Genomic DNA, 13,468 nt, shown 5'->3' on the forward strand with positions numbered 1-13,468 from the left:
ATCAGCATATTTGGTTAATTCACCTTCAAATAGTTATTGTCAAATATCATTATTTTAGTAAATATAATTTTTATACGTGTAATTTTTTTTCAATCCATATCATGAGTGCAGATAAATTCTAATATTATATATTTTTGTATGTGTATTTGAAATAATTGTTTGAAATGTTTCACATATAAACATAATGATATTTGAAATAATTAATTGAAACATTTTACATATAAAAATAATAATGATATTTGAAATAATTAATTGAAACATTTTACATATAAAAATAATAATGATATTTGAAATAATTACTTAATTTTATAATATTAGAAATCACCATACCCACAATATTAGTTGTTGTTTTTAAAAATAAATATATTTAACATAATGATAAATATCAATTTTATCAAAAATATATTTTATTATATAATTTGTAATAATTATTTGATTTTATAAATAAACGAGTTATTAATTAAAAGATGAATTAAAATTAAAAAACTTGAAACAACATGAAATAAAAAATATAAAGCCTACCCCACCGGTATGTTAGAAATGATAGCTTGGGATAGATGTAAAGCTAAGCAAATTGTTTTGCTTAGAAGAGAATTAAACCTAAGACTCAAAATAAAATCATTATTATTTAAACATTTAACCGAATGAGCTAATGTGTTAAAAATAATAATTAAAAATAAAAATAAAACTTAAAACAATATGAAATAAAAAATACAAATGTGAAGAGGAGAAGAATGTAGCTTAGGACTAAAGATAAAATCACTAATATTTAATTATCTGACAAAAAAGTTAATATATTAAAAAGTAGTAAAAAAACGCCTTTGAGACATGTTTTCTGTTTTTCTAAATAAATAAATAAAAACGGTAGGTTTCCTTAAATATTTTTAAAATGAACATTTTCTCCAAATTTAGCCAACATTACCTACTAAATTTATCATTATGTTTTTAAAAAATAACTACAATTCTGTGATAAAGAAATATGAAAAATCAGAAGAAAAAATTTGTTAGAGAATAAAAAAATTACACAATAAAGTTTTCATTACGCGTAAAAATTATAATTATTCCGCCACTATTATGGCAACATGTGGCACAGGCATGGCAGTGTTAGAATCATTTTGGGCTTCTCCCTGGTGGATGGAATCTGGTTGTTCGGGCAAGACTGTAGCATTCCCATTTCTAAAGGCTGCCGCCTTCGCCAATTCATTTACAGCTTCAGAAATTTTCTCAATGCACTCAATGATTTCCAGCAGAAGTGAAGCAACTGAAGCAGCTGGTATAATCTCCAGCAAATCTGCTTCTTCCCAAAGATTTGTTCTCAGGAGGGTTTTGAGCTCTTCAGCAGCTTCCTTTGAGCTATCAATGTGCACAATAGCAGATCTTGTTCGAACCATTTTACGAAATGTCGACGCCATTTCCTTCAAAGCTCGGCTACATTCCAGGCTGACCCTTTTGCACTGCCCTTGAATTTTCCCACGGATTTCTACAGGAGTCTATGAGGACAATTGAATTAATTGGTGAATGAACGATAGAATTATGCTCTGGCAGCGCATTAAATATAAATCTTCATTTTTATACCTGGATTTTACAGTTAAGGTAGTTGTTAAGAGCTTCAACTTTGTATGCACAGTCCCGAGTAAGGTTTCCAATTTTCAGGTACATTTTCCATGGATGACGGTACCCGAATGGTCCATGGCCGGGTTCCCATCTTGCAAAATTAGCCTGCAGGATGTATGAACATTGAAATATTGAATAAGCTAGTTGATATAGTTAAACTAATTAACGCCTTAAGGTTAATTTGCTGATCACTTACCATTGTTTCTTCACTGCTTTTAGAGGTTAGAACACTTCTATATCCTTGAAGGTATGACTTATTATTCTCACTGGACTGATCATGTTCTTCAGATACTTCGAAATATTCGTCTCCAAAGGCTGTTTTGTGTACATTAAATTATTAGTAATTGCATGTGAAGGATTAAAACAATAATCCAATATTCAAATATAATAAGTGGACATGAATTTGTACCTTGAAAAAAATTCCCAAGCTTTTCCATGTTAGTAACTACGGAGTTGTGGAGATCCTCACCGATCCAAACCGGGCAAACGCAGATACAAACAATGAGAGAAGCACAGCTACCAACTAAGATGGTTGAGAACCTTTCATGGGCCATTTTTAGCACTTGGTCATCTCGGTAACCCGATACAGATACTAAGCAGAAGGTCAAAATGAATATCAACAGTCCATAGTCATATCTCGCTTTCATTTTTGGGAAGAATCTCATAAATGTCATAATTACAGCTGCAAAAAGTCCAAGATGATTTAGACGATGAGTTAGATACTGAAATGAACTCCATGGATATATAATCTGAGAAGTTTGTAACTAGTATATGTGATTTTACCTATAATGAAGACAAAAGTTGCTATCAAGATGGGTTCCCCTTTTCTTCCAGCAAGAGTTGCTAAGCAGTGAGCTCCAACGCCCAAGCCACCTGCAACGAATGTCGCCAACATTCTATTGAAACCTTTACCTAGTGTTGCACCTGCACAAGTATAGAAAAAAAGTAGTGACAAAGATGGCAATGACAGACTAAACACTGCCATATATTGTTTGTGTTATGGACTCACCGACGGAGAATTCTAAGACAACTACAACAGTTAGAACAGCCCACATTGCACTGTCTCCAAAACCATCATAGAGTGGCTTAAAGTAGTAGAACAATGAAACAAGCGTTAGAGCTAGCCCTACTTTTAGGGAATGAACTATTCTTCTAGGATCATCTTGTCCGAGTTTCTTTGTCTTCCTTACAATCTCCATTGTTTTATCACAAAATTTGTTTGGCAATGCCTTGAACCATTGGCACCCACGAGTTATGGGTCCAGAACTCTGCTGCTGTGGAGATGTCAATGTTTCCATTTGATATTCCAGAAATGAAAGACAAGACTTGAGAAAGAGGTGAAAAAGAGTGAATTGAGAGAAGTCAGGAGATTACATGGTTTTTGTTTCGGATGCCAAGTATTTATAAGCAAAAGATGGGTTGATTTGGAGCTCTAATTGCGCGTAATTACAACTCGGAGCCTCGGGCACTGAAACAGACTGACAAATCGGCATGGAGCGCTGTGCGTGGTTATATGAAATTCTAGAGACAAATAAGTTAGATCCAAAGTTAAGTTCAAGATCTGTAACCTTGCCTTACCTAAAAGCATTTCATTTCGTATACACACATTTTCACATAAAAAAAAGAGCTCGAGTTGTTCATTCATGTAAGTTCTTATAGAAAATAAAAATAAACGAAGGCTTTTTTTCATATTTTTATTTGAATAGTGGAATCTAACAGTGTATATGTCTCTCCACGTGCCACTTTTCAGTAAACCAATATCTATTTTTAATTTTCCCTTTCAACAACGTGATGAAAAATGCATCGTTTAGAAATCCTAAGCTGGTTGGAACTTGAACCTATATAATCTTCATCACCATGATCGATGGTTTCCATTGTTTATCTTAATTATCAGTGAGTACAGTATTAAAATAATGTTCTACTAAATTCATTCGGAAAATAATTTAACCAAAACTTGAAATATCCTTTCATGTATATAAAGTTCAATGCTTCCTCCCACTTCAATTAAAACCCTAATTGCAGAAATTTCCAAAGATGATTCTTTTCTTTGGAGAAGACGGTTTCCTTCAAGTGGATTTTGTTTTTGTTACTCTTTAAATTCCACTTCTTTATTTTTAATTCAAGGGCAAAACTGCGTCTAGCATAGTGTGTTGGGCTAATAAATTCTCTAATATACATTTCTAGTGATTTGAAATTCAAATTTGAAACCATTTCCCTTTCATTACAAAATGTAATTATTGTACGTATGTCAACGTGAAAAAATCTGAAAATGTGGCAATGTTTAAAGCATGCAAGGGACAACCGACTCCAATGTTGTGCTGAGGGGGATGTGGAAATTCAACCATCCTAGACCAAGGCAACGGTAAGAAACGGGCATGGGAAGCTACAAGCTCAAACATATCATTGCGAAAATGGAAATTGCCTTGACAGGACAACCTGGAGGTACGAGATATTTCAAGCATATTTAGACAAGCTGCAATGAAATTTACGAAAAAGAAAGGGCCAGAGTCAGAAGTGGAAGGGAATTCATGAAATCATTGAATCAACCGTGCAAGAAACCTTTTGTGGTTGGTCTTGGTAACGTTAAGCTGTTGTGATGGTTGAACTTTTGCTTGGTGATGTTAATTAAGTTTTTTTATATGATATTAGATAATTGAACTTATGTTAATTATTTATGTTTGCTGATGGATGATTCCCCCCCCCCCAAATTTAGTTGTAAGTTTTTATGATAATTTAGTTATGTGTTTGAGGTTAGGAGTTCAAATTGTGTCTTTAGAAGTTTTGTTAATTCAATTTTAATTAATACATGCTCTTGAGTAATTATGATGTATTTTTGATGCTTTACAGAATTAATTTGGTTATCTTATTTTTTAAAATTAATTATTTTTATTTTTCCTTCCTTTCCCTTTTCTTTTTTTTATCGTCCTCCCTCTTTCATTCTTTTTTTTCTCTTTTCTTCTCTTTTTCCTTTCCTTTCATTTCCTTTAGGTTGCTGTTATAGTTTTGGTGTGTGTGATCGAATAAGTACACATTCCACTGTTGCCTATTGAAAGGTTAATTGCGTGAATTTTTATTTGTAGAACTTTTGTTAAACTGTTGTTTCGTTGGTTTCTATCGGAGTTGTTTTCAACTTAAATTGTTTAAACTTTCTTTTAAGAGATCGTTTGGTTTCTTTTTAGACAAGGATATCGAAAGCAACGATCCTCGGCGCTCTAAATCGAGTAATTCTTGTTGATTTTGTCGGTAAGTTTGGACTCGTTGAAGGTTTTGCGTTGAAACTTTCGACATAGTTTCTACGTCTGATTGTGTATTGTTGTCAATTAAGTTGTTTAATTGAGTTATTGAATGGTCGTTTTAGGATTCAAGAGTCTTTTTTGTTGTTCTTGCTTCAAAACTACTTCAGGTGCGTACCGAAAACTAGACTCTCTGCGAAATTCAAATGCTGGAAACTATGACTGTCGACGCCACACGACCATGTGTCAGGTGCTTAAAAGCAAGGGCTTAATTGCTTAATTGTTTTTTTTTTTTTTTGAAAAAGGTTTGAGGGCTTTTTGCACCCTTAAGCCAATAACTTAAAATACTTAATAATTATAAAAAAATTTAAAATAAAAATAATAAAATAGTAAAAACTGATAAATACAATATTGGACTCATATATATATATATATATATAAATTAAGCCTAAAATCTAAACCCAATATGATTTAAACTCAAATTAAAATCCAGGAACTCGTAATTTTCGTAATAATCTCGTCCAGAAATTCTGTTTGTACAGTCTTCACTAAAACAGTCATAACTTGAGTTCCCAAACTCAAAATTGGGTGATTCAAAGTGCGTTTCGAAGCTAAGAGATAGATATTCGAACGCTATAAATACATCTTAATCCATAAATGCTTGAATCCTACCCAAAAATTTGTCGCAAGTTGACTAATCTTTTTAGGGTGAAAATTGACAGCTTGGTTGAATTGACTTTAACACATTTCACCCATTCCATGAATGTATCATTCATTGTTTCCTTGAAAAGATTCATCCTCACATACTTGCTTTGGTTAAATCTTGGTTTGATTTGCTTAACCTTTAACCTTTGAGGTTAGGCCTGAAGTTGGGTTGAAAAGATTCATCCATCACATCCATGGGCCTGAAGTTTGGCCTTGAGACTCATATCATTATGTATCATGTAGGGACTAAATTATAAGAGATAAAAACTTTGAGGTTTTATAGTAAATAATACTATCATGAAGTCTCTATACTATATTTATGAAGTTGATTTTAAATTCAATCGGGTAAATCGTGAGATATGAGCATTTCGCCCAATAGGAATTCAAAGGATTAAATTGTAATGAATGAATTCATAGCCCAGGTCGTATGAGTATTCGAAGTATGGGACACACGACCATGTCCTAGCCCGAGTGTCCACCCGTATTGGTATTTGAAATAGGGACATATGGCTGTGTCGCAAGCCGTGTGTCAGACTGTATGTGTATTCGAAGTTTGATCACACAGTTGTGTCGCCAGGCCATATAACTCTCTGAGACCGTGTGATTCATCATGCACTAAAAAAATTAAAAGACACACAGTCCTGTGGGGTGGCCATGTGTAAATAAATTATCACAAAATATTTTTTTATAAAAATATATTTTCTTTTATAATTCTAGATCAAAAACATAAATAAATTATGTTCATACTTTTTAGTCATAATTTTTTATAAATAAATACATTATAACATGTAAATTATTTTTATAATATACTTTTGAACATAACTTTAGAAATTTTTAAGACTAAAATAATGTAAATTTTTTGTCATAGATTTATAAAATATACATAAATTATTTTTATGACATAACTTTTGAGAATTTATAATATAACTTTAGAAAAAATTTATCATAATCATCCTAAACTATCGTATATGTTTATGTTTATAATATAATTTTTCATAATATAAAATAATTTTAAATTTAAATCATGTATGGGTATTTGGAAAGTGACAAGGTAATTAGATTTTGATACAATTCTGGCATACTTACTTCAATTCTCACACTCATCTCTAAGATACCCAAAAATACCACATTTATCTAATAACAGACAATTACACCCAAATTAAATTATTAAGTGATTTTTCAAACATAACCAACATTTTATATTAAGATACTAAAATACCAACTATTTATAACATTATCTCTTAAAAAAATAATAAAAAAAAGTTAAACCACCAAGGCGTGGTGAATGGTCATATTCCTAGTTATTACAGTAGCAAGTAGCAACTGAAGTACGCTACAAAAGCAAAGAAAATTGTCCACACGATCTCGATCTTAGAGTTTCTCATCGTGGTCAAATTTCATATTCCAAGATTTAGCAAAACTTAATGCAATCAGTGAGCAAATATATTTATATATAAGATATTATTTACACCCCAAGATTCGTCGGTTCACTAATATAATAATTCCTTCTTGTGGAATCAGAATTCCTATTATCTGGAAATGGGTTTCTAAGATATCCCAATTTTAGGTTGTCCTGTCTCGGGCTTTTCAGGTGAGACAGTTGGCTCAACGACTTCGAATTTTAGCATCGTTGCAAGTTCGTTAACAGATTCAGCAATTTCGGCCGTGCAGGTGACTACATCGATTAATAACGAAGCTACTGTGGCCACTGGTACCACTTCCAATAGGTCCGTTTCATCATCCCATAACCCTGATTTGAGCAAAGTGTCGAGATTCTTTACGGAAGATTTTGAGTTCTCAATGTGGATATCAGCAGCTAATGGTTTCACCATTGTTTTGATCGCCATTGATAGTTCCTTCAATGCTTTACCAGATTCCATGCTCATTGTTGTGCATGTCTCTTGGATTTTACTTCGGATTTCCCGTTTTGCCTGCAACATTAGCATAAAATGATTTGCCAATTTAAAATATACATGAACTTAAAACCTGGAGATTTAAACATTAATACTTGAATGTCAGCATATAGGTGTCCGTTAAGAGATTCAATTCGATAAGCACACTTTCGTGTTAGAGCTCCAATCTTCAGGTACTGTTTCCATGGATGTCGGAATTGAAATCGACCATGCCTTGGTTCCCATCTTGCAAAATTAGCCTAAAAGTTCAAGAAAAAATAAATTAGAAACCAAACAAGAAAATTGTTGATATAAAGTTTCATCGAATCTCGATGGAATCTGATGGTGGTTCCCTAAGAAGCAAGCCCTTGACCGGGCAAGTCTCATGTCGGAATCAAGGATGCTGAGTGTATTGGGCGAGATAATTGAGTATAACAAAAATTGAACAATCTTTTTATTTTTATAACTAGAGATGGAAAACAAGTAGAGGTTTTGACCCACCAAGGCATCTTCGTTGGTTTTGGAGTCAAGAACACTTTTATAACCCTGCAAGAAGGGTCTATCTTCTTTGGACTCTCCATCCTCTGGCATTTTAAAGTATTCATCTCCAAACCCTGTAAACATATTCCAGACCCTGTAACTAGATACATACATTGGTTTTTGAGGAGTAGATAATGGAGATGGGTACCTTCTAGGAAGATCCCAAGCTTTTCCATGTTGGAAGCAATCAAGTTGTGAAGGTCTTGACCAGCCCACACAGGGAAAACCAAAACGGATATTATGACACAGGTTGAGCCACCTATGAGGACGGTTAACAATCTCTTGTGAACCAATTCTAACACTTCATCATCTCGAAAACCCGAAATCGAGATCAAAGAGAATGTCAAAATAAATATCAATAGCCCATAATCATATCTCGCCTTGATTTGGGGGCAGAATCTTACAAACGTTGATACCGCAGCTGCAATCACGGATAACATATGCATATATATGTATTTGAAGAAACTGAAGAAAAGGAGAATTTTGGGTGCATATATTGTTAAAGTGCCAGTTTTGTATACCTTGGAGGAAGACAAAGATCCCGAGTACTATGGGCTCACCTATCCGTCCCGATAGATTAGCCAGCTGATGAGCCGCAACAGCTAGACCACCAGCAAGCAATGTTGCCAATCCTCTATTCACTCCCTTCCCAAGTGTAGCCCCTATTGAAGTTAATTGCTATCAGGTCAAAAACTATTTATGTCAGCTTAATTTGTTTGATTTTTGGCGGGGGTGTGTGTGACACAACATACCGACAGAAAATTCGAAGACGACGACAACAGTAATCACAGCCCACATTGCGGAAACGCCGAAGCTTTTGTACAATGGCTGGTAGTAATAAAACAATGAGACCAAGGTGAGTGCAAGTCCGGCTTTCAAGGAGTGAACAACTCTTCTTGGATCATCTTGGCCAAGCTTTATCAAGAGGCTGAAAAATTCAAGCACTTTAGTCTTAACGTGCTTGCTAAAGCCCTTAATCGGTGGCCATCCACGAGCAAGCAGGCCTTGTTTTACTGTTTCTTGACTGGCACACTCTAAATCCATAGCTGATAAGCAAAAAGTAATAAGAAAAGCTTGCATGAACCAAGAGAAAGAGTAGACATTATAAAGAGATTGGTGGTAAGAATATGCCTTTAGAGGCACAGTTTGTGGGCCTATATTCATTTGGAAAACAAAGCATCTAGCACTTGTCCATAATATATATATATATAGTTTTAATTAAGTATAAATGAACAAATTCATTGCTGACCTTTAATTTGTGCTGGGTAAAATAAGAAGAAAATTAAGGGGAATAAGGCATCGAGAAAGTTGTTGGTGACCCGTTTGAATGCAATTCGGCATGCTTCTCCAATCGAAACCACACATTTCCATATTTTGCTTCCTCATTTTCATACCAAAATATATATTAGCTTTGCGTCTTCCCTAGTACTAGGTATTTGTGGTGATGATTCTCAGCTAGCTAGCTACTCAAGTGGGGAGAAGCATGTGAAATGTATCCCATGCAGTCCTTACGAGTCTGCTGAAATGTACTTACCAAATACTATAGTACAAAACTATTATTGGTTTCAATCCAGTCTTTGATTATTACTTAATATTAATTTGCTACAAATAATTTGTTTTCCGTTACTGGATTAAATCAAGTTTGTTTAATTTCTACCGCATTAGTAGTGGCGAAATCAGATTTTTACGATAGAAAAAATGTAATTACATCGTTTTAATAGATTATATCTTCATAATTTTTAAAGGATTAAATCAAATTTTTATATTTTAAGGGGACCAAAGTGTAATTTTATTTTTATTAATTTAAATTTTTAAAAAACTTTAAAAAGTTCATATGAAAAATTTTTATTTTAAGGGGGCCGGGCCCCTGCCAACCTCCCTTATTTTGCCACTGATCACTAAAATAATATTATTTATAATAAAGTTGCTTAAAATTAACATGCAATCTTTAAAATTAAAGATAATATATATAATGTAATATTTATATTTATATTTATCAAATCGTCTAATTTTATTCCATACTTAATTTTAATTAATATATTAAATATATATTATAATTTAAAACTTCAATACTTAAATTTTCAACCATTATATTTTTTAATTCATTAAACCTGCCTTTAATTCTATTTAGGCAACTTCAACCGAGAAAATTAAGTTGTAAAATATTATTCGGCAAGGCAAAGTACAAAGCATTTTAAAATCACAACTTCCCAAAGGTTAAGTATCATTTATCCATATTATACTTAAAATTAGTTAGTATTAGACACTAACTTAATTAAGAAGTTTTTATTAAATAAATTATATTATTATGAGGGCGTGAACCAATTTAATTAGAAAATTACTAAAATATATTCTTTTATAAAATAAATTATATTATTATGAGGGGTTTTCATATTTTTATATTTTTATAAAATCAGTAAAATTTATACGACTTGAACCTAAAAAATTATTGTTTTAAAATTTCAACTTTTCTATTTCAACCTAAGCTTTTTCGATTTCTACATAAATTTTAATAAATATACTTTTCATAAATTTGTTTCCCTATTAAAATTTTGTTACACGCAGTATATGTGTGGAAACTACGTACTTAGAACACAAATTTTAGTTTAAAAATAACATTATCAATATATACAGTTGATGATGGTAATATAGTATGCATAATATAATTAAAATGTAAATATTATATCAAAATAATATTTTGGTTCAATGGTAAAGTTAATATTTTTATTGATGAAAATGTTAAGGTTGAAATCCAATCACTTGAGTTTCTCTAAAATGAAAAGACTAAAATATTCTCAAATTGTATAAGTTGTTTTAATTACAAAAGGACGTTTTTCATAATTTCCCTAATTGAGTTGGTGCCCCGTTGATTCATGACACCAACTGAGTCAAGAGCTTAACTAATAGTATAGACATGCAATTTTTTATTGGTTTTTTTAAATGAAAAAGATTAAAATACCCTCAAATTGTACAATTTATTTTAATCATAGAAAAATCATAATTTTTCTATCCGAGTTGATACTCAACTCAATCATGTGTTTAAATAATATTATAGATGTCGTAATGTAGTAATATATTATGAATTTGTATCTATGTTATGGTTAGTGTATAAATGCACTTATCTTATTTACGTTGACGCCTATTTGTACACCACATCAATTTTATTTTAAAGAAGAATCACGAGAAATTAGATTTTAAGGTTAGTGTATAAATATTTTCTATTTTCTACTTTTACTTTCTATTTAAGCATGTTTAATAAGTAGAAATAAAAAATTGTTTTCAATTTTTCATATTTGATAATTATTTTTCTATAATAGAAATATGAGAAATAAAAATTAAAAAATTATATTTATATGTAGGGGTGAGTGTTCCATCAAATATAGTCGAGTGAAAAAATTTCGAGTTGACGAGTCCTATTTTATCATCCTAACTCGATTTGAATTTTTTCCGAATCGAGTCAAATAAAATGAAATTCGAGTTGAGTCGAATATAGTGCAATTGTTCGAGTTAAATTAAAAAAATTAAACATGTCAAATTAAAATATTGTTACAGTATAACTAATTTCATATTAGAGCACATAAATTTGAAACCATATATATTTGAAAACTTTTTCAAAGTAAAATAATAATAAAAAAAATGTTTTAGTCTGATAAACTTGAATCATTAATTAACATATTTAGGTCCTCAAAATATTATTCTAATTTTTTTAATTTTAACTTTCTTCATATATTTTTAGAATTTTTTGAAAATTTTTATAATTTTTTAAAATATATATAAAATTTGGAATTTTATAAATCTTTGGAATTTTAAAATTATTTTAAATTTTGAAAATTATTTTGAATTATTTTGTAATTTTTATTGAGAGAAAGGCCAATTTTCAAACTTGACAGGGTCCAAAAGGGTATTTACACCAATCTGTTATTCGAATTATTTGAATTGTAAAACTCAACTCGATTCGAACTCAAACTCGAATAATTCGGATAACTCAAATAACCCAATTCGATTAACTCAAAATTCAATTTTTTTCGATTTTTTCAAATCGAATCGAGTTTTGCTCATCCCTATTTATATGGATTCAAACTAGGTATCAAATTTAATATTTGAAAAACTATTTAAGAAAAGAAAGGATGTTTTTGCATTTATATAGGTTTGAACTAGGACCAATTTTAAAGTTTAAAATTATTGTTTTCATCATTTTCATTTTACAAAACTTTTTTAGTAAAAGCACGAAAACAATTTTTTAAATTTTCACATATTTTATTTTTAGAATTTTCAATTCCCAAAACTCAATTTTAAAATTTTCACATATATTAAACATTTCATGTAATATTGTTCAAAAATTTTAATTATATCTACACCAAAAAAAAGTACAACTATCCCCTTGTGCCATGGGTTGCGTATGAGAGCCTGTAACCATGACACACTTGTGTGATTCATCGTGTTCAAGGGAAGTCATTTGGCCCAACCGGATTGGTCCTTTGCTTGGAGAGATTGAAGGCCCATCTACAAAATATAGCAAATATGGAACGTAATTTTCAAAGATATGCAATCTTAGATATGATATGTAATCTTAGAAGATATGATTCTGTAATATTAGAGATTTGATTTTGTAGATAGCTTTTAATCTTAATTGTTGATGTACTTTAATCTGTACAGAATTTGGAGAGACTCAACTATAGATAAAGGCCTCTCCCCCTCAGTGTAAATTACTTCAGTTTTGAGTAATAGAATTCTTGAAAGCATTCACTCAAACATTCTCTCTAATGTTTTTTGCTTTTCTGTGGCTTTATTCATCTGTCAAGTTTTTTCATCATTGAATTCCTTCCACTTTGCGTTGGTGTCTTGGAGGAATTCTGTTTGAATATTCAATTATTGGGAGTTAGGTTGAATTAAGTTTTTTTGAAGTGAAGAAATAGCCTAAAGCCGCACAAATTGTAAGACTAAAGTTCTAGCCTTATGATAGTTGGTATTCGAGCTAGGGTTGCGAAGGCACTGTTGAAAGATGTCGAAAGAAGTTGCTAAACAAGTTGAGACTCGTTAGAAGGGTAGGAAAGCTAGACGTACAAGGGATATGTTGTCGACGCTAGAAGGCCGAGTGGTCAATCTCAAAGAGTCCATGAGGAACACAAAAGAAACTCTCAAGATGATGGAAGGACACATCAAGAAGCTTAGCTTGGAGAAGGAGCAACTCAATGAGCATGTGGCAGAGACCCTTAGTTCCAATGTAGATGACTAGCAAGCTCTCATCAACACCATTGTGGCTAAGTTGACGGAAAAGAATGAGACTCTTGAAGATATTATGATGGAAATGAAAGCAGATAACGAAGCCACAGTGGCAAAGTTGCACACAAAGATTGAGGAGCTCGAGGGAGAGCTTGCTTTTTGTCATGTTACTGTGGGAAAAAAGGTGTTTGGTAGAACGTCGAGTCATAAGGTTGACGCTCCCAAACCGAAAAAGTTCAAGGGGGCAAGTTCCATAAGAGA

General features: G+C 31.8%; 2 protein-coding genes across 2 annotated transcripts; both read right to left on the minus strand.

Annotated features, from left to right (window-relative positions):
- Positions 1 to 970: 970 nt before the first annotated feature.
- Positions 971 to 3,208, minus strand: LOC105799257 (aluminum-activated malate transporter 2). Its single transcript, XM_012629711.2, has 6 exons — positions 2,624 to 3,208; positions 2,398 to 2,538; positions 2,024 to 2,296; positions 1,811 to 1,929; positions 1,576 to 1,719; positions 971 to 1,490 (listed from the first exon to the last, which is right to left on the minus strand). Exons 1-6 carry the CDS (start codon positions 2,910 to 2,912, stop codon positions 1,059 to 1,061), a joined length of 1,398 nt encoding a protein of 465 aa, XP_012485165.1. The 5' UTR covers positions 2,913 to 3,208; the 3' UTR covers positions 971 to 1,058.
- Positions 3,209 to 6,923: 3,715 nt separating this feature from the next.
- Positions 6,924 to 9,038, minus strand: LOC105799258 (aluminum-activated malate transporter 2). Its single transcript, XM_012629715.2, has 6 exons — positions 8,737 to 9,038; positions 8,506 to 8,646; positions 8,133 to 8,405; positions 7,946 to 8,058; positions 7,561 to 7,704; positions 6,924 to 7,483 (listed from the first exon to the last, which is right to left on the minus strand). Exons 1-6 carry the CDS (start codon positions 9,026 to 9,028, stop codon positions 7,100 to 7,102), a joined length of 1,347 nt encoding a protein of 448 aa, XP_012485169.2. The 5' UTR covers positions 9,029 to 9,038; the 3' UTR covers positions 6,924 to 7,099.
- Positions 9,039 to 13,468: the final 4,430 nt, after the last annotated feature.

Source organism: Gossypium raimondii, chromosome 9, assembly GCF_025698545.1.
Source record: "Gossypium raimondii isolate GPD5lz chromosome 9, ASM2569854v1, whole genome shotgun sequence".
Taxonomy (NCBI): domain Eukaryota; kingdom Viridiplantae; phylum Streptophyta; class Magnoliopsida; order Malvales; family Malvaceae; genus Gossypium; species Gossypium raimondii.